The 26,445-nt window shown below is 45.5% G+C and overlaps 1 protein-coding gene across 2 annotated transcripts in view; it reads left to right on the top strand.

Annotated features, from left to right (window-relative positions):
- LOC142585008 (uncharacterized) overlaps positions 1 to 25,464 on the top strand; it is a 36,312-nt gene extending 10,848 nt beyond the window's left edge. The window contains exons 2-3 of one of the 2 annotated variants that reach the window (XM_075695428.1): positions 9,146 to 9,517; positions 25,125 to 25,464. In XM_075695428.1, the coding sequence (XP_075551543.1) occupies positions 9,146 to 9,517; positions 25,125 to 25,226 (474 nt within the window). In that variant the 3' untranslated portion in view covers positions 25,227 to 25,464. The remainder of the gene's footprint in view (positions 1 to 9,145; positions 9,518 to 25,124) is intronic. The other variant, XM_075695429.1, reaches the window with a different exon arrangement.
- The last annotated feature ends 981 nt before the right edge of the window (positions 25,465 to 26,445 follow it).

Here is a 26,445-nt window from a genome sequence, read left to right as displayed (position 1 = left end):
GCCCTAACCTCAGTTTAATAAGACTTGCTAATGATTTTCAACAAAGAAGTGAAGAAGCAGTTGTTTTTTCCACCTCAATAGTTGGCTTTGTTCAGGTAAGTGTCTGGCAGTTCTGACAGTTCATTGAGTTGTGCTTGTTTTAGACTTCTTTATAATGTAATCTTGTATACCAAATTTTGTCTAGATTGTTAAATTCCTGGTGTACGTTAAAGCGAGGTTCAACTTTCAACTTATTTCTTCTGTGAGGAATCTAACCCTGGGCCATCAGCTCGTTGGTTTGTGCTGAATTAAAGCCAGATGTCCAGATTTATAAGGGTTGTCAAAAAAGTTATCAGTTTTAACCAGAAGAAAGTGGCTTACCTGACTAACCACATCTTGCTTTTCAGTGTAGTCCCCTACATGGTCCACAGATTTGGGTTAGTGTGTTTCCAGATCTTGGAACACAGGATGAAGAAATTGATATCATTGTGCTCCAGAAATAGCATTGTGGCTTGAATGACATCACTAGAAAAGTGGATCCTGAGAGTTCCTTCTTCATTTAAGATGAAATTCTGAAGGGGCATGATCTGATGAGTACAATGGGCGTTGAGGCACGGAGAAGTCACAGGAATGGGTATTCGCTGTCGCCACAGCTTCATGGTGTGAAGGTGCGTTGACTTGGTGAAAACTGACTCCTTTTCAAAGAATATTTCATTGTTTAGCCGCAGTGGTGCTCTGCAGGCAATTAATCAGGGTCGCATAGTATTGTATAGTGATCGTCTGCCCCTTTTTGAAGAAAATTCACAAGCAATAAGCCCTTCAATTCCCAGAAGATGGTAGCCATCACTTTGCCTGTGGACAGAACAGACTGACAATTCTTTGGTGCTGAGGAGGCACATGTTTAAATTGCTTTAACAGCAGTTTACTTTCCGAACGGGAGCGGTGTTCCCACATTTCGTCAGCAGTCATACCATACAGTGAAGTTCACAGAATCTACTCTGAACAGCTCCAGGTTATTTCTAGACATGCATACTTGCGCTTCTGTTTGGTCATGCACTTTTGTTGATGCGTGCGCTTTTGTTCATGGGTCAGCAATTTGGCACCTACCTTGTGGAAACCAAGTTCATTTGTAGGGATACTCTGTATTGTGATTTTTGATTTTGACACGTGTACTTGTTTATCTTTATCGGGCGACCACCTTTCACCGCCTAACAAATGTTATCGCACAGCGCAGCACGCGCCTGCAAGTATCGGAAGTTTCTGGAATCTTATCGATGGTTCCTTCCGCTGTCTGTGACCGAACCTTGTGTAATCTGATTGCATGTATGCGCGACGCGAATAATGTCGAACTTGGTGGAAGACACGCGAGTCCCAGCGATTACTCTGGAACATTCGACGACTGATGTATAAAAGCTGACACACTTGACCCGCTGATCAGATTTCAACGACCGCCGATCGTGTTCACCGCTATTGCTCTCCTTTGAGTGTAACTTGCTTTTGTGGGCACAAGTTCGCCCAATAAAATGCTTGTTTCGCCATTCACTGTTTTGCTTTTTTTCACCGTCACTACCATGTGCCATCTGATGGAGGTGCTTGGGTGTTCATGTACCGGACGCCCCCACAAAGCCACGATCTAAGCCTGAAGCCTGAGGACAACACCACCATCGCCAAGGACCAGCGAGCTAGCCGCAGGCTGCAAGGACTGCCCCTGGAGCACAGACGTTTGTCTGAGATGACCAGGAAGATCTTTACCAAGTCAACAACCACAATGGCAGCACCAGCGTCCCCCATCGTGCTTCAACAACCTAGGGAGCCACCTACCTTCCATGGAGCTTCATCGGAGGATCCAGAAACCTGGCTGAAGACTTTCGAAAGGATCTCAGTCTTCAACAACTGGATCGCTGAGGACAAGCTGCGCCATGTGTACTTCTCCTTGGAAGATGCCGCAAGGACCTGATTCGAGAACCGGGAGTTGACCCTTACAATGTGGAGCTGTTCTGAAGTAACTTCTTACGGACCTTCACGAGCATCGTCCAGAAAGAAAGGGCTGAGGTTCTATTGGAAGCCCGAGTGCAGCTACCAAACGAGAATGTTGCCATCTTTACAGAAGAAATGAGCCGCCTATTCTGACACGCCGACCCGGAAATGTCCGAGGAGAAAAAAGTGCGCCTGCTGATGCGTGGTGTAAAGGAGGAACTTTTCGCCAGAATGGTATGAAGCCCACCGACGACCGTTGATGAGTTTCTTTGCAAGAATACATACATTTTGCGAGAATACATACAATACATTGTGAGAATACATACATTGCTGTTCGTCAAACTGACGAAGATCCTCCTCCGCTGCTGACGAAGACGCCAAAAAGACGATCTCGACGATATATCAACGAGACGCCGCCATCCCGACGAAGCCATAAAGTCAAGAATACACCGATGAAAGACGACTTGACGACGTGACCTTCCAGCTTCAGTTCAACATGATGCAGCTGTGATCTGATGCCAAGACCTAACTGCAATGCCAGACAAAGAACCACTGACCTCGACATGCTTCTCGACGGCCACGCAGTCACCACCTTAGTGGATACAGGAGCTGACTACTCTGTCATAAGTGGACCCTTTGTCATCCACTTGAAGAAGGTTACGACTGCATGGGAAGGCCCTCAAGTTCGCACGGCTGGAGGATACCTAATAACGCCGACTGGAATCTGCACCGCAAGAATTACAGTTCAAGACCAGACCTACCCTGCCACCATTGTTATCCTCCAACAGTGTTCACGAGACGTCATTCTCGGCATGGACTTCCTGAACCAACACGGTGCAAACATTGACCTGAAGTCGAAGTCGATAACGCTGTTGGAAGATCAAGCGATACCGCTGGAGAGCTGTCGTAGTCGCCACGCGTTGAGTGTGCTCGAAGATCAAGTCAGCATCCCGCCCCGCTCCAGCATTGTGATTTCCATTGGCACAAAAACACCTGCAGACATAGAAGGCGTCATCGAGGGTGACCAACATCTACTACTCGATTGTGAAATTTGTGTCGCAAGAGGGATCGCTCGACTGCACAGAGGAACAATGAAAGTGTTGCTGACAAACTTCGGCCAGGAGTTCAAGCACATCAACAAGAGCACGACGATCGCATACATAGATGAAATTCTGGAAACCAGCAATGCGTCTTGTGTTCTTGGACTCTGCCGCATCTACCCCGATGACCGTAGTTCCCGAACCAGACTTCGACATAAATCCAAGTCTCCCCATGAGCAAGCACCAACAGCTCAGAAGTCTTCTCCGACGATACAACGACTGCTTTTTGACGTCACCGAGGATTCGGCAAACACCAGTCACAAAGCATCACATAATAACCAAAGAGTGCACTCGACCACTCTGCCAGAGCCCTTACCGACTTGCGACGTGAGAACGTGAAGCTATAAGACAAGTCTACAATATGCTGCGGGACATCATCCAGCCGTCTAAAAGCCCGTGGGCATCACCTGCTGTCTTGTTAAATAAAAAGAACTGAAGCCTACGTTTTTGCTTCGATTATCATCTACTGAACAAGATCACTAAGGATGTATACGCTTTCCCACGGATAGACACCGCATTGGATCGGCTCTGCAACGCTGAATACTTCTCGTCGATGCATCTGAAGTCTGGCTGCTGGCAAATAGAAGTTGAAGAGAGAGATCGGGAAAAAAATGCCTTCATCACGCCAGATGGCCTCTCGAGTTCAAGGTCATACCATTCGGACTGTGCTCGGTGCCTTCAACGTTCCAGCGCGTCATGGACATGGTGTTAGCAGGGCTGAAATGGCAGACTTGTCTTGTTTACTTGGATCACGTCGTCGTCTTCGCCGGAAATTGCGACGATCACCTTAGGCGGCTTGCGACAGTACTAGAGGCCATCAAGTCATCAGGGCTCACTCTTAAGCCAGAAAAGTGTCGCTTTGCTTACGATGAGCTTTTGTTCCTAGGCCACGTCATCAGCAAGACTGGAGTCCGCCCCAACCCGCAGAAGACTGCTGCCATCGCAAAGTTCCCACAGCCCATCGACAAGAAGGCAGTGCGTCGATTCCTTGGCATGTGTGCCTACTACAGGCGCGCTTTGTCAAGGACTTTTCACACATCGCTGAGCCGTTGACAAATCTAACTAAATGTGATGTTGAGTTCAAGTGGGAAACACCACAGGCCGATGCATTTCAAGAACTCAAACGACGCGTGCAGTCAGTCGCCCCCAGTACTTGTGCACTTCGACGAGGATGCCGACACCGAAATCCACACTGACACCAGTAGGCTAGACCTCGGTGTCATCCTAGTCAGAAAAATACGGACTTGAACGTGTGATAGCTTACACTAGCCGGTCGTTGTCAAAAGCGGAAGGCAGTTATTCTGCAGCTGAAAAGGAATGCCTCGCAATCGTTTGGGCTACAGCAAAATTTTGCCCTTACGTAAATGGCAAGCCATTCAATGTCATCAGCGACCACTCTGATGCTGATTGCCTATCACGCACCCCCATTGACCAGCTGCTGCAAGATGACGAGTATGATGATGCCTTCCTTGGAATAATAAGCGTGGAAGACTTTGCTGAACAGCAACGAGCAGACCCGGAGCTAAAAGGCTTCGTCGAGTATTTGGTAGGGCACACCAACGTTGTCCTTACGGCATTTAAGCGCGGATTGCCTTCGTACATGCTACAAAACAACCTGCTCGCGAAGAACTTCTCACCATTGCGCGCCAACTACCTTCTTGTTGTTCCGTCAGTGCTGCGTCCAGAAATACTGCACCCTCTGCATGATGATCCAACCGCTGGGCTCCTCGAATTCTCCTGGATGCTGTCGAGGATACAAGAAAGGTATTACTGGCCATGTCTGACCGCCGACATCGGCCATTACGTCAAAACATGCCGAGACTGTCAGCGATGCAAGGCACTACCGACAAAGCCAGCAGGATTACTACAGCCAATCGAGCCTCCTTGCCGACCATTTCAGCAGATCGGGATGGATTTATTGGGACCGTTTCCAATGTCAACATTCGGAAATAAGTGGATCGTCGTGGCGATGGACTATCTCAACCGCTTCGCTGAAACTAAACTCTACCAAAAGGCAGTGCAGCCGAAGTGGCGAAATTTTTTGTCGAGAACATCCAGCTGCAACATGGTGCTCCAGAAGTCCTCATCACCGACAGAGGAACGGCCTTTACAGCAGAGCTCAACCAAGCCATTCTGCAATACAGCCAGACAAGCCACAGGAGGACAACTGCCTGCCACCCGCAGAAGAATGGTCTCGTGGAGTGCCTGAACAAGACCCTTGCCGACATGCTAGTAGTGTACGTCGACGTCGAGCACAAGACGTGGGATGCGGTCCTGCCATACGTAACCTTTGCTTACAACACTGCGGTCCAAGAAACAACACAGATCACGCCGTTCAAGCTGGTTTACAGCAGGAACCCGACGACGATGCTCGACGCCATGCTGCCTCACGTCACTGATGAAGAGAATCTTGACGTCGCTGCTACCTATCTCCAGCGCGCCGAAGAAGCCTGACAGCTCGCCCACCTACGCATCAAGAAACAGCAGCGTACTGACAGCTGACACTACAACCTTTGACGACGCTACATCGAGTGGCAGCCCAGTGACCGTGTTTGGGTTTGGACCGCGATACGTCGACGAGAGCTCAGTGAGAAACTATTGCGATGCTATCTGGTCATCCGACGTATTGACGCACTGGACTATGAGGTTGTGCCAGATGGCATTTTGCATTCACAGTGGCGCCGCGCACGATCTGAAGTGGTCCATGTGGTGTGTCTTAAACCCTTTTACGCGTGCTGACGAACTTCCTTATTTTGTTGTTTCTTTGCTACGGGTGTTTTTGTTTATTACTTTCCTTATTTTGCAGCATCTGGTCGGTGCTTTTTAAGAGGGGGGTATTGACACGTGTACTTGTTTATCTTTATCGGGCGACCGCATTTCACCGCCTAACAAATGCTATCGCACAGCACAGGATGCGCCTGCATGTATGCGAAGTTTCTGGAACGTTATCAATGGTTCCATGTGCTTTCTGTGACCGAGTCTTGTGTAATCTGATTGCATGTATGCAGGACGCGAATAATGTAGAACTTGGTGGAAGACACGCAGGTCCCAGCGATTGCTCTGGAACATTCGATGACTGATGTTTAAAAGGCGACGCACCTGACCCGCTGATCAGATTTCGATGACCGCCGATCGTGTTCGCCGCTATTGCTCTCCTTGCTTTTGTGTAACTTACTTTTGCGGGCACAAGTTCCCCAATAAAATGCTGGTTTCGCCATTCACCATTTTGCTTTCTTCACCGTCACTACCACGTGACAATATTCTTGCCAGCTTTGCAATTGTCTAAATGCAGAGCCGGCAGTCTGCCCTCACATGATCTTTCACGTGCATCATGTTTTCTTGCTTAATTTGCGTTGCCTACCACAATGCATGTCTCCTTTGATGCTCCTCCGCCCTCGCCTAAATGAGGCAGTCGACTTTACTGTTTTGTAGGGGGGAGTTTGTGACATCTCCCAATGTCCTGATGGATCCACGCTGGAGTTAGCCCTTTTGAGACAAAGATTCACTTACTGCACGAGCTTTCAAGGTCCCCATTTTGGCTTGGCTGCATGCATCATGACTTATCAGCACCCACCGCAATCAATGTGTGCACCGCCCATGCATAATTTCTTCGATATGGCAGCAGCTGAGGTGCACCACTTGCCTTGCTCTGAAGATGTCTGTCCAGTGGCCTTTTGAAGATTATATGGTGACATAAGCTTCACGCCAAGGTAGATGTTGAAGCACAGAACGTAGCCACTGACGTCTTACTTTAGGGTGGAATGAATGTGCTGTAATTCCATTAACTCACAGCATTACTCTTCCCAGATAAATGTCATGGGCATTAGGTCCTACAGTATCATTATCCCATATTCTTTTCTTGTACTGCCTTCTAAGGTTTCTCTGAGATACCTACTACTCCAGATAGTTAACCCCTTTTTATTCTCCTGTGTTCTCCATTAATCCTACTTTCATTAACCTTTCTTTTTTAGACTTCATAACTAGCCATCTTATCCTATTTCTCATCTTGATTGCATACACATAGAGCTGTGTTGCTATAGAACATCTATGTAGGGCATGTGCAAATTTAGGCACCATGTAATATGTGCAGGCTATCTCTTGATGCACTTTCATTTCCCAACTAGGGTATAACCTTCCACAGCATGGTTGCATGTTGTTAAGCTCAACAATTTATCATTTGCAGGAAACACTTGCACTGCGATGGTGATAGCTTGCAGAAATGTTTGTGGCGGCTCCTAACTGATCAAAGGATGATGATGGCAGGAAAGACCAACTTCAGCAGTACATGCAGCTTGAAAAGTTTCGAGAATGTTTTCAACGCAAACGAGACATTACACAGCTAAGTGACACACAAGAAAGTGATGTTTGTCAACTATGTCTGCATCACAATACATTGCAGTGCCTACCAGCCCACTGTTGTATACTACAAGGCAATGTCTAGGGTGACTGTGTTGCCAGAGATGCATGCTACACTTTGACAGGATTGATCCGGATGCTGCTCTGGAGAAAAGACATGGTGACTCTAGTATATGCAGTAAGCATTTGCAGCAATCCCTATGGTTTATTGGGAATAAGACTCCTCAAAACCCATCTTGCGATTTTGTGCTGCAAGGCCTCACTAGGCCAGATAAAGCATGCCTTCGCTGCGTCAAACCCAATGTGGCCAACATAAATTAGCTCAAGTGCAAAATACAACAGACTCACCAATGGGCTCTGCATGTAACCTTCCTGAGGACATGCAACATGTTCCATGTGGCTGCTGCTTCTACTTTTCAAAGAAGCAATTTTTGAAGGCCGTTCTTCACTTGCAGTGCTATTTGAGCTTAGAGCTGCAGTACATTCTCAGCTCGTGGAAGAGCACCTCCTGCGCATTGCTTGCCATGAAAGTGCTGCTGGTGCTTCTGAGAGCCACAGGCCTTAGCAAAGCTTTGTGGACATCTTTAGTGTCCATTTGTGACTGTATGTGCTGTTTATGTGTTTACGTGATCACTGTGTATACCATAAGTATCATCCAGCACCTGGAGTAGAATTCCAGGCGATCAGCCAGGCTAACATCTCCAGCTTATCATTAAAGTTTGTATCGCTCTCTCAAATCACAGCACATGTATATATATATATACTAACAATGATTAGAGGAGCATGTGGAAAGCCAAGGAAGTGAAACAAGAAACTAAACGTACATACAGTGCAAGGAAAATGAATAAGCAATATTTCACTAATGTAGTCATGTGGAAACATAACCAAAAAATCTTTCAGTAGCTTTCATACAACGGGCGTAATTATGACGAACTTCTCTTGTAGTGGACACTCATTATGTTAACACTCCCAAGTCTAAATTTATATGTAACACAGTGACAGTCATTTTTAACAATGAATCAACTGCGGAATTTATTTTTGCCGTAAACAATACAATGTGGCAATAAAAATAGGTGGCCAGGGAAAGAAAGCTGTGCTTGAGTAAGTTCTACACCAATACTTACAAAAATGCTCGTTTACTGTGCTTTGGGTACATTCTAATGAACACTAAGTGGTCGTAATTCAGCTGGAGTCACTCTACTATGGCATCCCTCATAACCCGCTGTGCCGTTTTTAAATCTTGCTATTTAAATAAGCTTACAAATACCCAAAATAGTGGCTTGGGAAACGGGCATGATAGCTTGTCTGTACTTGTGCCTATTAAGCCTCTGTACTGAACAGTAGTAGTGACATCACAACCAAGAAAGAGGCAGAATTGGAAGCGCAAGACAAAAATTGGCTGTGCACCAGCTAGCCAGAATTCACAACCCGGATTTCTCCACGAGCTTAAAGGCAGAGCATTGTATGCACAATGCAGAATATGTGGATTCGTCTCCCTCTTGTGGCAGCTTGTCTTTTTCTTTTCCAGTTTTAAATTCCATTTTCTTATTATTTCGACATTTAATTTAAAGAACAGTAAGTTTCCTGTATGCTTTCTTCATGTTATTGAAACTAGAGATAAAGAATTTTGCCCCTTGGTTCCTCTTATTGCTTGTTAGGGTAGAATGGAGTTTGCTGTAAACAGGCTTCACTGTGATGAGTTAATAATTGCTTCTCAATTAATCATCTCGCAGGTGTCTTATCATGCACTGCCCAGGAACTCCTGCCGTCGCAAGTTGTGGCTGGCTGCGCTGGGGAAGAAGCAGCCTTCAAACTGGACCAAAGCACGAATCTGCTCGAGGCATTTCAGGGACCAGGACTTTGTGCCGACTGTACAGCATGGCCGCAGGCTCCTCCCAACAGCAGTGCCCCAGGTGTGCCTTCACAACGAGCATGATGGTACCGTTAAGTGGTACACTGGTGAGACGGCATCACCCAGCTCTAGTCGGGAGGTGGCCGAGCCGAAAGATGAAGTCGAGGCGCTTTGCTGCAAGGACGAGGAGATTGCACGTCTGAAAGACCAGCTGCAGGTGTCGGACATGATCATTGAGAACCTACAGCAGCAGGTTGGTTGGTTACCAGAAGACTTAATATGCCAGTCGTGTGGGCATGGTGGTGACAGTTAATTTGATAGTGACTGAGGGCTAGTTAGTGTTGCATCATTTTTTGTGCAAAGTGTGAATGTTTGATGGAGACACAGAAACGAGAAGGCAGTTGGACAAGCATTGTTCTCATGTCTTCTTGTTTCTGTGTCTTCATTAAATGTTTGTGCTTCATATACATGCAAAAAAAAAATAATAATAAGCTCAACACGAGTTACGATCTATGGCAGTTGCAAGGAAAACCCTGGCTTCACTTTTAGACATGGTGGCCACTTCTAATGTGTGTAAACTAGGCCTTTGTCTGTAGCATTATGCAAGTGCATTTGAGCAAAACAGACGTTGAGATTAATTGCTGGCTTTTTACATCCTCTAGGCTTTAGTAAAATTTCTTGCAAATTTGAAACCCTCTAAGAGGTGTTGGTGAGATCTGCTAGAAGCACATTTGCTGTAAACCAAGCTAGAACTCTGCTCATTTTAGTGGTAAGCTTACTTAGGTAGCAACACTGCTGTTAAATGTGGATGGCAAACTTCATTATGTGTGCAGACCTGTAGGAGAAAATTAACATAGTCACACATCCTATACTGGCTGCAGCACAACTTTTGTTTCACGGTTGTTGTTTTGAATGACATGTTTTGCCTACAGTAATAATTTGATTCGAAGCAACATATTTATCTCCCTGTGGATTATTTAGGTGCTGCATGCAAGACATGATATACCATGCTTTGGTATGTGTACTGTACAGTCAGATTCACTGCTTGTTTTGGTGAAACTGAGGTTTCAATAGAGTTCCTTGTAACTTATGCAGTGTTTGCACACATTCCACTAACTTTTTCACCATTACTCAGTCATATTTCTCCACAGCCTTAGCCCTCAAAATTCTGCCCAAGGTGTTTTCACTCCCATCACTACTGGTTTGTTCTGCGAATGGACCATTAGTACACTAATCATTCAGTTTCTTTGACATTCATTGTGCACATCGTCCATCAGCTAACCAATTGTAGAGCTTAGTACAGCCACTTTTTTCAGAATACTTTACTATGTAATGCTCTTGCTAAATACAGCATTAAAAACTATAACAGGGAAATTGGCCCAATACATATCTGTTGCACATTTCAAGTAGAGGCACGCAAGCACAGCTGGCATGATTAAACAGTGGCACGAAGAATGCATTTGTGCTACAGTCGGACCAAAATACATTGACCTCAAAGTGGATAGTGAAATAGTGTTATATATTGATAATTCAAAAATATGAAATATACTTATCTGAAGCTTATCTGAAAACCCCACACGTCCTGGGCGCCCCCAGAGAATGTGAAAACCGGCAATTTACTGATCTCATGACTGGAGCCAATCAGCAAAAAGATCAAGTGCCATCCATTTCTTGTGGTGCGCATGTATCGGGCCAGCATGCCTTTTGCGTTCTTGAAGCAGTGTGGCAGTCCTCTTTTCAATAATGAACATCTGCAGGTAGTATGCTTCGCCGCAATACACGGCTGTGATGTGGGTAAGCTTACTGAAGCAACTCCGGCTTTATGGCGCGTAAATAAGACCCATGCTGCTCAAGCCCTCCCTACTTTGAGACATGCACATTGCTCATTTTTCCTCCATGGCATGTACCGCCTTTCATTTTCATTGCTTTGACAGTATCTGCATGTCAAAACAGTGCCGTTTTGTTAACGTTAATATTTATGATGAAGCAAGAAAGGATAGCAATCTTGTTGGGAGAAGTGCACTTGCAGGGGCACAACGCAGCACAGCGTTCAGTATATTGAATGTAGTGATGAACGGGAGTTTGATACCCAGTGCATATCACCACGCAGTAACATCAACATGCAGCAGCACGCAGCAACACGCATCACCACGCATCAACATACATCATCACGCAGCAGCCAGCGACTGGCTGCTGCATGTTGTTGTTGGTCAGCCATCTTAACTACTCTGACTCATTTTGTATATATATATTGTAAATGCAATTTTCTATACTCCCAACATCTCCGTAACATATTGGTGGGAGGTGCGGAGTACCACGGCTGGAAACGGAGCTCCGCAGTGGACGTCGCATCACTGTCCGCACCATGAATGACGGTGAGCACTCTGGATCAACATCGTTGCCACCTCGTACGTCGCCGTCGTATGCTGCATCGCTGTCACCTTCGGTTGTCGTTGTGCAACCCAAGGATCTTGGAACTTTCTGCGGGAACGATGACACCAACGTAGAGGATTGGGTGGCCATGTACGAACACGTGAGTGGAATCAACAGATGCGACCCTATGCTTATGCTAGCTAACATGTTGTTATACCTAAGATTCACTGCAAAGGTGTGGTACAAAAAACCAAATGAAAAGAGAGATTGCCAGAGTTGTTTGGCAAACCAGCCGGCCGTAAAATTGCCGCAAAGCAGGAATTGTCCTCCCGTGCCCAATCCCTCACGGAGTCCTATGTCTCATACATCCAGGACGCGCTGGCACTTTGTCGTTAAGCCGATCACGACATGACAGAAGCTGAAAAGGTCGGGCACGTACTTAAGGGCATTGCTGACGTTGCATTTAATCTGCTTGTGCAAGAGCTGCACTACCGTTGATGCAGACATTAAAGAGTGCTGACAATTCGAGCAGGCCAAAAGCCGACGCGTCTTGCAACCATACACCAGACTTCCCCATGCTCGTGAAGATCAACCCGCACAGCAGCATGCTTCGCCATCAGAGGATGTGGCGCGAATTGTTAGATGTGAACTGGATGCGATGGGCACCCGCAGCTTTCTGTTTGCGTAGCCCTGATCCTACCACATTTTCACTTCCCCTCGTACGAGCCATCATTCGCCAGGAACTTGAAAACATTGGTTTACAGTCTGTGTGTGCTGTTGCCAATCCCAGAGCTAACGAATGCCCTTCTACTATTTTCGCTTCATCCGAACGCTTCTCTCTGCGTTATCGCAACCCGACTGAGTGGAGAACTGCGGACGACGAGCCGATATGTTTCACCTGTTGCCGCATTGGTCATGTCGCCCGATACTGTCACAACTCATGGCCCTCAACGCCTCGCACGCCGACCAACCTGAGCCGTTTTCATGGAAATGCCCACAATGTTTTGCCTACTGCCAATTCTAACAGCGCCAACAACTCTGCTCGGAACACGTAGTACAGCCGCTCACCATTGCCGTGTGGACACCAGTCTCGTTCACCGCAAACACGTCGCCCATCTTCCCGTTCGCCGCTGCCACTTCGCCTTTCGACCCCTGTGGCTTTTGGTCGCAGCCTTTCAGAAAACTAGAAAATGCAGCCCTCGGAGGTGGTGCTGCATTGCAGACTACTCCAGCAAATCCTCTGTTGGTGCCCACAAGGAGAAGTGTAATTGACGTTAAAATAGACGGCGTACCTGTGCAAGCACTCGTCGACACTGGAGCCCACGTATCTGTGATGAGTGCTAGCCTACATAGACGTTTAAAAAAGGTCCTCACTGCGGCACCTGCCCGACTGCTTCGTATGGCTGACGGCGGCGTGCTGGTTGTTCTTGGAATGGGTACTCTGCGTTTAAGTATAGCCGTATGCCCTACTTCTGTTCTCTTTGCTGTGATCGACAACTGCACTCATGACGTTATCTTTGGAGTGGACTTTTTATCCCATAATTCCGCTCTCATCAACTGCCCAACCGGCGTTTTTCAGTCGGAACTGCCTGAAGTCGCTGATGCTCCTAGCGCCGCACCACCGCACTTGTGCTCACTTCAAGATGTGCGTCTGTCACCTGAGGCGGTCACTTACGTCGCTTTGACCACACAGCCACAGATTCCTGACGGTAAATATATCCATCGCCCAATCATTAACATGCTTTTAAGCCAGAACGTTGCTCTTCTGCATACGCTGGTGACGATTACTAATAGCAGCGTCGTTCTTCCTCTTCTGGATTCCACCCTGTGCCCTCAAGTGCTTCAGGCCGGCATGTTCATGGCCAGGGTTTCTAATACTTCCGAATTTGGCATTGAAAGTCTGAATGCTGAGAGTGGATTCTTAGCGCCAATTGCAGCTCACAGCTCTGGTTCCTTAACGGATGACTTTGCAAAATTGATTGCACCTGACCTCACCTCTGCACAGGCCACAGACATACGTCACCTGCTTGAATCGTACAGTGACATCTTTGATTTCGGTGACAGGCCTTTAGGCTAAACATCTGTTGTTCAGCACCGTATGAACACTGGAGACACGAATCCTATTCGTCGGCGTCCCTGTAGTGTATTGCATGCTGAACGTCGAGTCATCCAATCAGAAGTGGACAAAATGCTCCGCAAAGTGGTCATCGAGCCATCAGCCAGTCCTTGGGCTTCGCCTGTAGTCCTTGTGAAAAAGAAAGATGGTACCTGGCCTTGCGTCGATTATCGCCGCTTAAACAAGATCACACGATAAGATGTCTACCCACTAGAACGCATCGATGACACCTTGGACTGCTTACACGGAGCTAAATACTTCTCGTCCATCGATCTTTGATCCGGCTACTGGCAGATTTCAGTTGATGAAATGGACCGCGAGAAGACAGCCTTCATCACGCCGGATAGCTTATATCAGTTCATAGTCATGCCCTTTGGCCTGTGCAATGCTCCTGCGACATTTGAACATATGACGGACTCTCTTCTGCGAGGGTACAAATGTATCACCTGGCTCTGTTACCTTGACGACTTTGTTGTTTTCTCTCCCACATTCGGCAGCCACCTTAACCAACTGCTGTCATTCTTGTGGTCTTCCGAAAAGCCGGCCTCCAACTGAACTCGGAAGTGTCGATTCGGGTGCCATTGGATTACTGTGTTGGGACACTTCGTTGGTGCATCTGGTGTGTCCAACAAGATCCGGGAATGGTTCGCACTATACGCAGTTTCCCTGTGCCACGTTATGCTTCTGACGTGCGCTGCTTCGTCGGCCTGTGTTCTTACTTTCGCCGTTTAAACGTCGCCGACGTTGCTCGGCTCTTGACAGATCTTATAAAGAAGAACACGCCATTCTCATAGGGCCCTGAGCAGGCTCACACATTCGCTGCTCTCATCGGATTTCTGACCACTCCTCCAATACTTGCCCACTCTGCACCGACCGAAGTCCACACTGACGCAAGCGGTCACGGTATCAGCGTTGTTCTCGTCCAATAACAGAATGGTACCGAGTGTGTGATAGCTTACGCCAGCCGCCTGCTGTCACCTGCCAAGAGAAATTACTCCATCACCGAGCGGGAGTGCTTGGCTTTAGTTTGGGCTGTCGCCAAGTTCCGGCCATATTTGCATGACCGTTGCTGGCTGTTTTCCCTCCGGGACCTGACAGAACCGCTTGGTCGCTGGGCTTTGCGGCTCCAGGAATTTTCGTTTGTTGTGAACTATAAGTCTGGCTGTCTACACAAGGACGCTGACTGCCTCTCTCGTCACCCCCTGGATCCCCCTGAGCTTGCTGCGCCTGATCTAGTGACCTGTGTGTTGGCTTTTACTGACATGACCGACATGCGCGCTGAACAACAATGCGACGAATCCTTACAGTCCATCATCGCAGGAGTGCAATCTGGCAACACTGACACCACATGCCGCATGTTCGTTGCAATATCAATCCTGATGGCCCTGAGTTGCTCCTTGTCTTTCCTAGTCATCTGAGATCTGTTGCTCTCGAACAACTTTACGATGCACTGATGGCAGGACACCTTGGCATTTTGCGTACATATGACCGCATACGACGTCGGTCCTTCTGGCCGGGTCTCTACCACTTCGTGCATCGTTTTGTCACAACTTGCGAATTGTGTCAGCACCGGAAGAAACCTCCCCTGCTACCTGTTGGACGACTCCATCCAATTGAAGTTCCCTCTGAACCGTTCTTTCGCATGGGCCTTGACCTGCTTGGCCCTTTTCCAACGACGACTTTAGGGAATAAGTGGATTGCCATCACTACTACTGATTATGCGACACGCTATGTGATAACAAAGGCGTTGCCGACTAGTTGCGCAACAGGCGTCGCCGATTTTCTTTTCCACGGCATCATTCTCCACCACGGTACACCTCGACAGTTACTTACACACCGTGGTCATTCGTTCTTGTCTCGAGTTGTCGAAGACCTCCTCTGCTCTTGTGCCACTGAGCACAAGCTGTCCACTGCCTACAATCCACGAATAAATGGTCTTACGGAACGATCACTGAGGCTGGGATGCCATGCTGGCCTACATGACGTTCACGTATAACTCAACCTGACATGACACCACAGGATATTCACCCTTATCTCTTTTGTGTGTTTGACACCATCCTCCCTTCTGTGCAGCGTGTTGCAACTGAGTACGCTCGTGAAGTCAGCGATTGCACTCACATGGCACGTCAAGTTGCCCGATCTCGTTTATTAGCCTCGCAGCATATACAAAAAGAGCATTATGACTGGTCCCATCGTGATGTTAAGTTCGCGCCAGGTGCTTGGGTGCTCCTTTGGTCACAATGTCGTCAGGTTGGCCTCTCCCAGAAGCTTCTGTCTCGCTACACAGGGCCTTATGAAGTCCTACGTCAAGTTAACGACGCAAATTACGAGATTGGGCCGCTACAGTTTGATGCATCCTCAAGTCCGATGCCTGTTGACGTCGTACACGTTTCGCAGCTGAAGCCATACTTCGCTCACAATTCTTCGCCTACCATGCACTGAGACAGGGCTTCACCACCTGGGGGGTCCTGTTATGGAAGGATGAAAGAGAGGAAGAAGAAAATCACGGGATGCTAGCATGTTGTTCGTGGTCAGCCATCTTAACTACTCTGACTCATTTTGTATATATATGTAATGTAAATACAATTTTCTATACTCCCAACATCCCCCTAACATATGACTAATAAAAGTCGGGCCTGTCGGTTAATCTCCTTTCTTCTCGTTTATTACATAATGAGGGTCTCGAATCCGACTGCATTGATGCCTTCAGGTAGCACGTGTGGGTTTATTGACCAGTTGCCTTGACCCAAAAAGATCACGTTCTCGTGATGCCTGCAGCAGAAAGCATGTTTCATGTCGGCCGACAAGGTCTGGTGGTGCTGGTGAACACTCCCAGGGTTCTACTGGGAAACATAAATACCCAAGAAAATGGATGGGAAACGGCGCCGCGGTAGCTCAATTGGTAGAGCATCACACGCGAGATGCGAAGGTTTTGGGATCGGTCCCTACTTGCGGCAAGTTGTTCTTTCATCCACTTTCATTTCCATTAATTTATTGTTTCTTTATTTCATTTGTTAAGCACAAGTACTTTCCCCAATGTTGTCCTCGGTGTCAGTGTTTGTTGGCTTCTTATGATATGACTAACATTGCCAGTCATATAGGTCGCCAATGTTGAAGCACTTGCCCTTGGGCATACTGCTGGCCACTCGACAACTCTATTGCCATATAAACTGGACCATATAAGCTGAAATATAGGTCAACCCCTTATGTGTAATTTAAAAGAAAGAAAGAAAGAAAAAAAAAGGAAAACAAATATTCAAAACGTGTTTACTTTCTCATGCCACAACTCATTGCCCACCAGACAGGAAACAAAAAACAAATCACAAATGAGGTCAGTTGGAAGAGCGGGCACAAGAAGACACAGCAACAGAAAAAAGAAAAATGCCAGCAATAGTATTTGATTATGAATGCAGCTTTACCTATGCATTTACCAATGTGCATGCCATGGTTTGTCAGACGAGTATACACATTCTGCTAAAGACCGAGCAGTGTCAACATGCTTTTATGAAAAAAATATCTTGGCTTATATTCCAGCTTATATGGCACTTGTTGTTCTTGATCAGTGCTCCCACGAAATCATTCTTGACCTGGGATTTTTCTCTCTCCGTTCCACATTTAGTGATATGCTTCAGCTTGACCTGTCCTGTCTCCCTTGCATTCTTGTTGTGCTTCAATTGCATGTGCTTTCCATTACACTTGACTCACCTCAGGCTGCTATATATATGTGTAATCACCAACGTTAACGCTGCAGCATCTCTTGTAAGACAACTTTGATTCTATTAAATACTTGGGTTTATGTAGGTACAGTGGCTTGCTTATCTGCACACGGGCGATGAGTTTAAAAAAAGAGGAGGAGCAGTGCACAGGTTATCCAGCCAATTCAGGTAGTTACCACATCCCTTGCCCTCTAGTAGTCAATGCCATAATGAAGCACAGGTCGACGTTCACGGGTAGACCTGCAGCATGCTTGTAGAGCTTCTGGCCCAGCCGATACAATGTAGTTTGTGTCGCTGCAAGCTTGAAGTAGAGGCTGGTGTGTTTGGCTGGAGGTAGTTTCCCATGCTCTCTGCATCTGTTGCGATGACGTCAATGTACACACCCATCCAAAGTCTCCATTTCCTGCATAACGTGGCCTACACACCATAGCTCCTGCGCGGCTAGCCACTTCAAAGCATTAGAGAAGTCCCGCAGGTACACAGAATGACTGTGTTGGAATTCCTTTGAGGGTGGCAGTTTGGTACACCTGGGGTCATCAACGTCGGACCGCAGTCTTCACAAGGCGAAACAACAAGAGACTCCTGCCCAGCATGAATTCTACTGGCACTCTCCTGGTCTCCAAATGTGGCATGGAGTGCTGCTTTAATAAAAAAAAATGACAGGCTTTACACGCCGCTGTAATAAAAAAAAACGACAGGCTTTACACGCCACTGTACCCTGGCTCTGCTTGCTTACTGGGCACACACTTTAGCTCGCAAACCATGCGTTCATGCCTTCCATTGCTTGCAGGATGGTATGGCGCTGTGGATATGTGCACGAAGCTGTTTACTTTCGAGAAGGATGGCATTTCTTTCCTTGAAAATGCGGTGCTGTTATCAGAAACAACCAACTCCTGCAATTTTTATGAGCCAAACATTCTGCAATGTTTTTCAGTCATTGCTGACAACTCAAGCAATGACATTATTTCAGTCAGCACAGTTCGATACTGTATCCACAACACAAAAGCAAAGGCCCTTAACAGGTCCTGCTAAATTTGTATGAGTTCTGCTTCATAGACATTTGGAATCCAGAAAAATGTAGACACCTTGGGTTCACTCTGCCTATTCTCTGGCAGGGCCTGTAAGGACGCACAAGTTCTTTGATCTAGGCATCAATATTTGGCCACCACACATGTGACCTTGGAGAGCTTTCATGCCCATTAAGCTAGGGTGATTTGCATGCAGAATGACAAGAACTCTTTTTTGTAGTTCTTGTAATATTACTCAGTTACCCACAAGAGGCTGTGACAGTGAAGAGACAACTTTTCACACCTCACTTGGAGGAATATTCTAGATGCACACCTTCTTCTGGCCAGCTGGCTATGACCCATTTTTGACTTTGGACAGTGGCTGATGCGGCATCTTCTGCGCTCACAGGAGAGTACTCCACTGCTTCTAGCAGAATGATGTTGCCTGGAGGCTCAGTGTCCTACTGGTCTCCGAGTATTAGTAGCTGGCTTAGACAATCAGCATTACCATAATATAGTGCTTTTCTATAATCCAGTTTGTAGTCATGAGCCATTAACATCAAAGACCAGAGCAACATGCCCGGTGTCAGTACAACTGGCATCAGCTTTCCTCAGTGAAACAGGCATACGAGTGGCTTATTATCAGTAACGATGCAGAATTTTCGCCCACTAAGGTACTAGTGAAATTGATGATTGTCATAGACAATAGCTAGAGCCTCATGGTCAGTCTGGGCATAATTGCACTTTGCCTTTGTTAGTGCTCTTGATGCATAAGCTACAGGTATCCTACATGCTTCTGCATTCTACTGAGCTCATATGGCTCCCACACCCATGTTTGATGTGTCGCAATGCGGAACTAACAATACATCATGATTGAGTGCGCTATATGCGACTCTGATGTCAGCACCATCTTTAGCCTTTTGAAGGCTCGCTGCTGCTTTTCGCCCCGCATCCACATAGGGTCACAGTCCAGTAGGTAGTACAACACTTCAGTGACTTCAGAACGACTCCTTAGGTAGTAACTGTAGGAATTCAGCTCACATAGACAGGCTTGTCGTTCCTTGTTCTTTAGTGCAGGGGCTTCAGGAATAGCCTTGACCTAAGCTTTTAACAGGTAGTTTCCCTATGCATCTATCCAGTGGCCCAAATATTCCAGGCTGTCTTTAAAAAACTAGCACTTAGTGCCTTGAGCATGCAGTCCTGCTTTTGACCGTTGGTTGAGAACTTCATTGAGGATGCCTAGGTGCTCCTTGGCCTTTTCGCTGGTGACCAGAATGTTGTGGGGGTATGCAGCTACCGGGGGTAAACCGGCTAGCACGTCCGTATCTATTTCTTTTTGAAAGAGTCAGGGTGCCACCAGAATATAGAATGGTAAACATAGCGTTTTGTACAGGTCCTTTACTATATTTATTGTGAGCAAATATGGCCAAAGCATCATGAACCACAAGGTGCTGGTACGCTTGTGTTAAATTTTATTCGTCGTTTCACAACTTTGTGAATATTCCCTTGCTAGTAGGTAAGCGGTAAAGGTTGCTCCTTACTGCCTGTTTGAATATACTGTGATAGCCTCCACATGTTGTCAACTAACCATTCTTCTTCCGCACAATGACCACAAAAGTGGCCCATTTTGTGTACTGCATCGGTTGCAGAACACCTTGATGTTCCAGTTTGTCCAGCTCAGTGGTGAAGTCATCCTTGAGGTTGAAAAGAATACCGTGGCGTTTCAGAAACTTTGCCTGTGAATCCTGCTTCAGTTTGATGTGCACTGGTGGTAGAGTGGCACATGAAAATGAAATGCCATAAACGTCCAGAAAAGTTTAGTTGTTTTAAAAATTCTTAATTTAAATTGATGTTCTAGGGCCCGAACCAGTCATGGTTCAATAGTATGCTGCTGTTGGTTCTTACGAGTAGCGGCAGCTGAAAGTATTGGGCAAGAATATGAGCAGAAGTTCAGCACGTGACTTGCTTTCTTTTGAAAGCATGTTCAGAGGAGACAAGATTTCCTGATAGACAAGGTACCACTTGTAACAAGATAACATAGGCAAGAATACCACTGCAAGATATCTGGCTGCAGTGGTATCGGACATGTAATGTAAATCAAATGCAATGAACACCTATGGTTCAGGTTTGACGAGAGCTGTTTAAATTCCAAATGAAGCCATAGATAGCTTGGACTGAAGCCTGCTTCCAGTTTTCTGCCTCGTGTTGCCCCTCTCCACCCCCCATTGCTGAAAAACTTTTGGTGAATATTTTTTTTCGTAGATTATGCTTATCCTCAACTAGATTGGCTTATCTAATCCAGAAAGGGAATTTTTTTCCATTATTTATATGGCTCATCCTTTGAGGAGTAATGCCCTTAACCACCTTCACATTCCTGGACACATTTTTGCTGATACTAATCAATCTACCTGCTCCTGAATCCACTTCCATGGGCACTATTTCGCTGCCAATGCTTATGGTAATGATACACCTGCGACAACCACTGGTCACTGGGCTATCACTTAGCAAATCATCATACTTGATTGGCATGAACTTGAGGCATTTTCCAACTGATGGTTCACTTGCCCTCTGTTTTTTTTCCATCATGCTTTGGCTAAATGTCCTTTCCTGGTACAGTTGAAGCATACTATGCTTTTAAACTTTCATCATTACACAACGCTCTTGGCCAGGCACCAAAAACAATGGCGTTCCGAACACTCACCTGACGCCTTTTCATCTTGCCTTTCTTCATGCGACTTGATACATTGCATTTCCACTTTGGCTGTTATCTCTGGGCCTTCTTGATGCTGACTGCGCATAACTTTTTGATGCTTTGCAGCAGATTCAGCTGTGACTGCTGCATCTGAAGCTGTTTAAAAGTCAGGTTCTTCTCTCCCAAGAAGCATTGCTGTATTATGCTGTCGTAGATACCAAAAACCAACCCATTCATCAGCATTTTGTTCAGTGGAAGCTGCTTGTTGCTGAATCCGCAGTTCAAGGGTAGATTACATCAGTCTGTAACTTAGTCTGCCGCAGATTCACTGTCGTGCTGATCTCATTTCAAGAAGACGCACCTCGAATACAGCTTGGATGGCTTCGGATTGATGTAGTTCTTCACTTCTTCGACAGTGAATTGGTAGTGAGCGTTTAATGGTCGAAGAGAAGCTCGGTGAGGGTAGCTATCAGAGGGTAGTTCTCCCCAGAGCAGCTCTGTCCTCTTGTCAGCATCTTTCTTGAGGTTGTCAGGTGCATAGCATAGCTGTATTTGCTTGATGTCATAGAGTTTCATATCAGTATAACTAGAGGGAAATCTGGCGCTGCGATCGTTCAACCATCATGGGAATGATGGGAAGTACAGTCTACAAATTGGCATTCTGTTGACTGGCAAACTAGTCAACAAGTATTTTTTGGCAGCTTTGGTTTCACTTTAAGTGCAGTTGCTATAACCTGCTGTGGGACAGTGTAACACAAAGCTCTCTGCCTTTGTTCTGTTGCTCAAAGTGGCGGTAGCATGCTGGGCCAGCAACTGGGACGATGTTTGTGTTGCGGTGTCGAAGCCCTGATGAGAAAGCGACGGCATCGTAAACGTTGAAAGAACATGTTCTGACCGTTTGGACCTTAGTTTGTTAAGTCTGTTAGGTTGGCGCTGTAGCGTTACGTGCTTTATGAAATTTCAGAATATTAAAAAGAAGGCACTGCTGATACAATACCTAGACAGTTGTACTTCTAGTGGCTTGACAATCACATTTTATTGAGGGTATCATTATGCATTGCTCCTTTATGTTCTCATTGAAATGCATGTTTTAGGACTTTGAAAGCACAAACTTTCTTGTGGTCGGAAAGGTTGCTGCTTCCTGGCTGTAGTCTAGTGTCGCAAAATGGGTAAGTGAAAAGCTATGCCATAATGCTTCAGAAGCAGTACATCAATATAAAATATAATGAAGCATACTGTTAGGAGGCCACAAGCGTCCTAGCTATCACTGCAGCAGATGTGCTTAAAAGTATGTGAAGACGTTGAGCAATCGTGACAGCCGACGCAGCCTTTTGAAAGAGGGAGAGAGTTCGCAAGTGCCTGTCATCTGCGAGAAAAGTATCGCGTTTGCAGCAAGCAGGCGTCGTAGCAGACGACACTTGTAGCATTCCTCTCAAGGACGCAACACTTTCTTACAATAAAAAATTTTTATTTCCATAAATACATGATGAGTATCTTTATATAAGTACATGCATGGTTGTTATTGCTGTTGTAAAAATTTATAAATAATTATTCTCTGGCATTAAATCGGGAACAAAATCACACAAGAATGCATGCCCTGGTGTGCCCTGATGATAAACCATAGTAAACCGCTCTTGAATGTCAAAGTCATACAAAGTTTATGTAACGTGTTATACATAATATAAGATACTGCAGAAGTAAAATTAGATTTTACGCGATAATATTTGAGTATAGCTTCGTTTACTGCACCACAAGCAAACGCCGCTAGTCTAAAGATCGAAGTTAATCCGAAGCCTGTACTTCCCATAATTCCCGTGTAGATTGAGGCAACGCTCAGGTAAGCCCCCGTAGACACTAGCACCACATTTCCCTCTAGGGTACTTATTTAGAAACTCTATGCTTGATGTAATCTTCCCTTGAAAAATTGCCCTTTAGGTAAAACTTGCCGATACAAACATCGAACACCATCTTGCCATTAATGTCGGGCCTGTACGGCCTCAACCGTGCCTCGTCACTACTGTAATAACCGATATGACCACTGCAACTGCATTTGTAAAACAACTTTTGTTTCGCGAAATATATGTGAGTTTATGTAGGCATAGTGGTCTGCTTATTGGCACCTATGCGGTGAGTTTTTACACCATCTGTGTCTCCACAAGTCACCATGATTGGGAAAGCACTTTGCTTTATGAGACATTCACCTACAACTTGACTCGTCCTGGCACTGCTGGCATTTCCCTTCTTTTGGGGGGCCTGAGTATCAAAAAACAGTCAGATAAAAGTGTTAGCACTGCGTCAATCTCATAGACCATAAAGAGTGCAACCATCTGCTTTGAAATTAGTGTGATGCTACACATCTGTGATGAGTGGTTTGACACGCGTGCCATGATAGTAGGTCCTTTGTCTGCTGCCATGTGACATGCAGGTGTATTTTCTGAAAGTAAATCAAGTTGAACCATTGTTCTCCCTTTCCTGTTCTCTTCTACTTTGGATTTTTCTGTTTTTTGTGAAGTGCTGGAAATGCATCAGTTATCAGAACTCCAACTATCCCAGTTTTTTTGCCATAATAGGATTTTTTATTTATTTACGTTTTTTCGATACTGTCATTCTCTTTACGAGACCATAGCAGGTGGGCGTACAGATTGTACACGCAGGTATAATAATACATCAGCACCACATGGCTAAACAGAAACAAGAATCCAATGCAGTTACTGTCATCACAAAGGTATAAGAAGTAAAGGTATACGCAATAAGTTTTCTCAATAATAATTAGGGATGAATGCTGAGTTGAAATTCTGTGAACAACACACTTGTAATGTTCATAATGTATACACACTTATAATAGAAATAATATACAAAGCACACATTTTTAACCTCGGATAACACAAAGTAACCAAGAGCAAAAGATTACAGAAATTATACATCAAATGGAGTGGTACACAGGCAGATAACAGCAAACCTGAAAACACTGTTGTGAGCACTCGGCCACTAACATGCTTCCAATGATGGTGAAATGCATCCAGGACTGAGAGCGTTTGGCTTCCACCCCTGCTTTGCCCATTGAGGCCCTACCTAATTTGGCTACCTATGCTGCTACAAAGTATGCCTGTGACACCACTGCTGGGGCTCAGAGGGCGTGCCATGATAGCAACCACATATCTGTTCATTCACCTCCTGCTCTATAGTCCTTTAGATGCTTTGCTATTATGTTTGCCTGCCTTGGAAGCTTCCGTCCCCGTACACCTGGCCTTCCAAGTCCCTATGCCAATTCACCAAGGTCACCTGTAAGATTATAGCTTATCTGCCATGCCCTCTTCTAAGATCTATGCATCTCGCTTGTCCGAAATCCTACTTCTCCTACAACAACCCTACCTCTCTCTAACTGCTAGTACGATGCTCCAATTGCTAGGGGTTATACATACTATATTTTGGGCCATTCTCACATGGCTGATGAAAGCACCCAGCTGGACAATAAAGAAGATGATCAGCAAGGTTCTTGTCTTTTTGCTGAGCTATCTATATGACTTATGCTTCTGGCTCTGTATGTCCAGTAAATACATGTGTATGTTAGCTTAAAATAGTTTAATAAAAAAAAATAGTTCAGAAGGTGTAAGCCACAATTACAGTCGCCTTAATAAACCAAATAAGTGACTTCTTCCTGATGAAACTGGAACTTTTTTCCTGTTCTCACTTATGCAGGCTAGGTGTCACTACTGTGACCCAAGTATGTCCACAGGTTGGAAAAGTTCTACAAAAAATATTTTCTGCTGTTTTTGACAGTGTTCCTGCAGGAGTAGGCACTGCAGTTGTAGTCTTCCAGTTGCACAAGTAAATAACTAGGCCTTTAAAAATGAATTTTGGGTCCCTTCACCTCATGCATGCCTTTTTGGCTTCAGTTAGCATCTCTCGTAATTTATCAATTCAGCAATCCTCTAGTTTCTTTTTATCTGTTTCAGATCTGCCGACTAGAGCGCAAGTGTTTTGAACTCGAGGTGACATCCAAGAAGTTCTGCCTCGAGACGCTCAAGACACTGGAGAAGTGGTGTGAGCTTGTCTAGTCACTGACTACTGTGCCGCTCTTTTATTGTTCCAAAAACTTTACAGTTACGTGATGTGTGAGTGTGATAAGACTGTACAAACGTGGTGCAAAGTTCAGTGCCTTCATCGCTACCTCTGTCAGCGCAGGACTTACTTTTGCTGCATACAGTACCCTTGAGTGATTGCACAGATGAAGCACATACTCAGGATCTTTCATTGTTACAGATCTTTATAACAATAAAATGTGTTCACATTTTCTTTGCCAGTTCTGTCTAAACTATGCTTCACAAGCTACACATATGACATGCCACATTCAGGACCAGTTAGGTTTGCAAGCTCTTGCATTTTGTTGCAAGCCATTTTCTCACTTCTCGTGAACGAAGCGTCTAGTAGAGTATGTGTTAAGGACATTAATTGAAATGCAACCCAATTTGTTTCAAAGCTTAACGCCTATTACTTATCTGCTGCAACCGTGAGGTTCAATATTCAAAAATTTTCATCACTTCCTTCCTCATGTCCATGTCACTGTATATTACCTTGTAAAAAACTTCTTGCTAAGCATTAAGAAGCTTTCTAGCTCAGGGCCAACTGCAATTTCCATATTTAAATAATGTAAAATGCCGAAGTGCTTCTATAAGGGAACCACTGAAGTCATATTAATGAAATTGGTTAGGGCTAGTTGGTTGAAATGCATACTGCAAAGTTCGCGTGGAGACACAAGGACGAGCACTAAACAAAGGCACATATAAATAGGGAAACCGCAAGAGAATAAAACAAGGCTATCATCTTGAACATCACGTGTTACGCTGTGCACCCGAGTTGGCCAATAACCGAAACTCCCTATCGTCCTTGTTATTTCTCGGCTTGTCTTTGTGCCTTGGCGCAAATTTTTTCAGTATGAAATTAGTTGAATTTGAGAGGGAAAGTTAAATTCTAGTGACTCCAGAAACCAGATTCTTATTTGGGGGTTCGGAACCTTTTACAAAAATTTCCAAGAATGGGAAGTTTAAAAAATAAAGTTAAGCATCAAGTATAAAGTCCCTAATGCTGTACCCAAAACAAATATCGCAGTCATGAAACTGCATCTGTTAAAGAATCTAAAATAGGTGGACTTTTTATGCGAGCTCAAGCCTTACCGGAATGTGTTACAATACTTAAGAGGGTCCTGCATAAGTTCTACTGACAGTTTAGTGGTAAACTTCAGAACGGAGTATAGTTCATCTTTCTCCTTTCTTTTTT

Source organism: Dermacentor variabilis, chromosome 6, assembly GCF_050947875.1.
Source record: "Dermacentor variabilis isolate Ectoservices chromosome 6, ASM5094787v1, whole genome shotgun sequence".
Lineage (NCBI taxonomy): Eukaryota > Metazoa > Arthropoda > Arachnida > Ixodida > Ixodidae > Dermacentor > Dermacentor variabilis.
The sequence above is the reverse complement of the archived record's forward strand: the minus strand, read 5'-3'. Positions and strand labels throughout refer to the sequence as shown.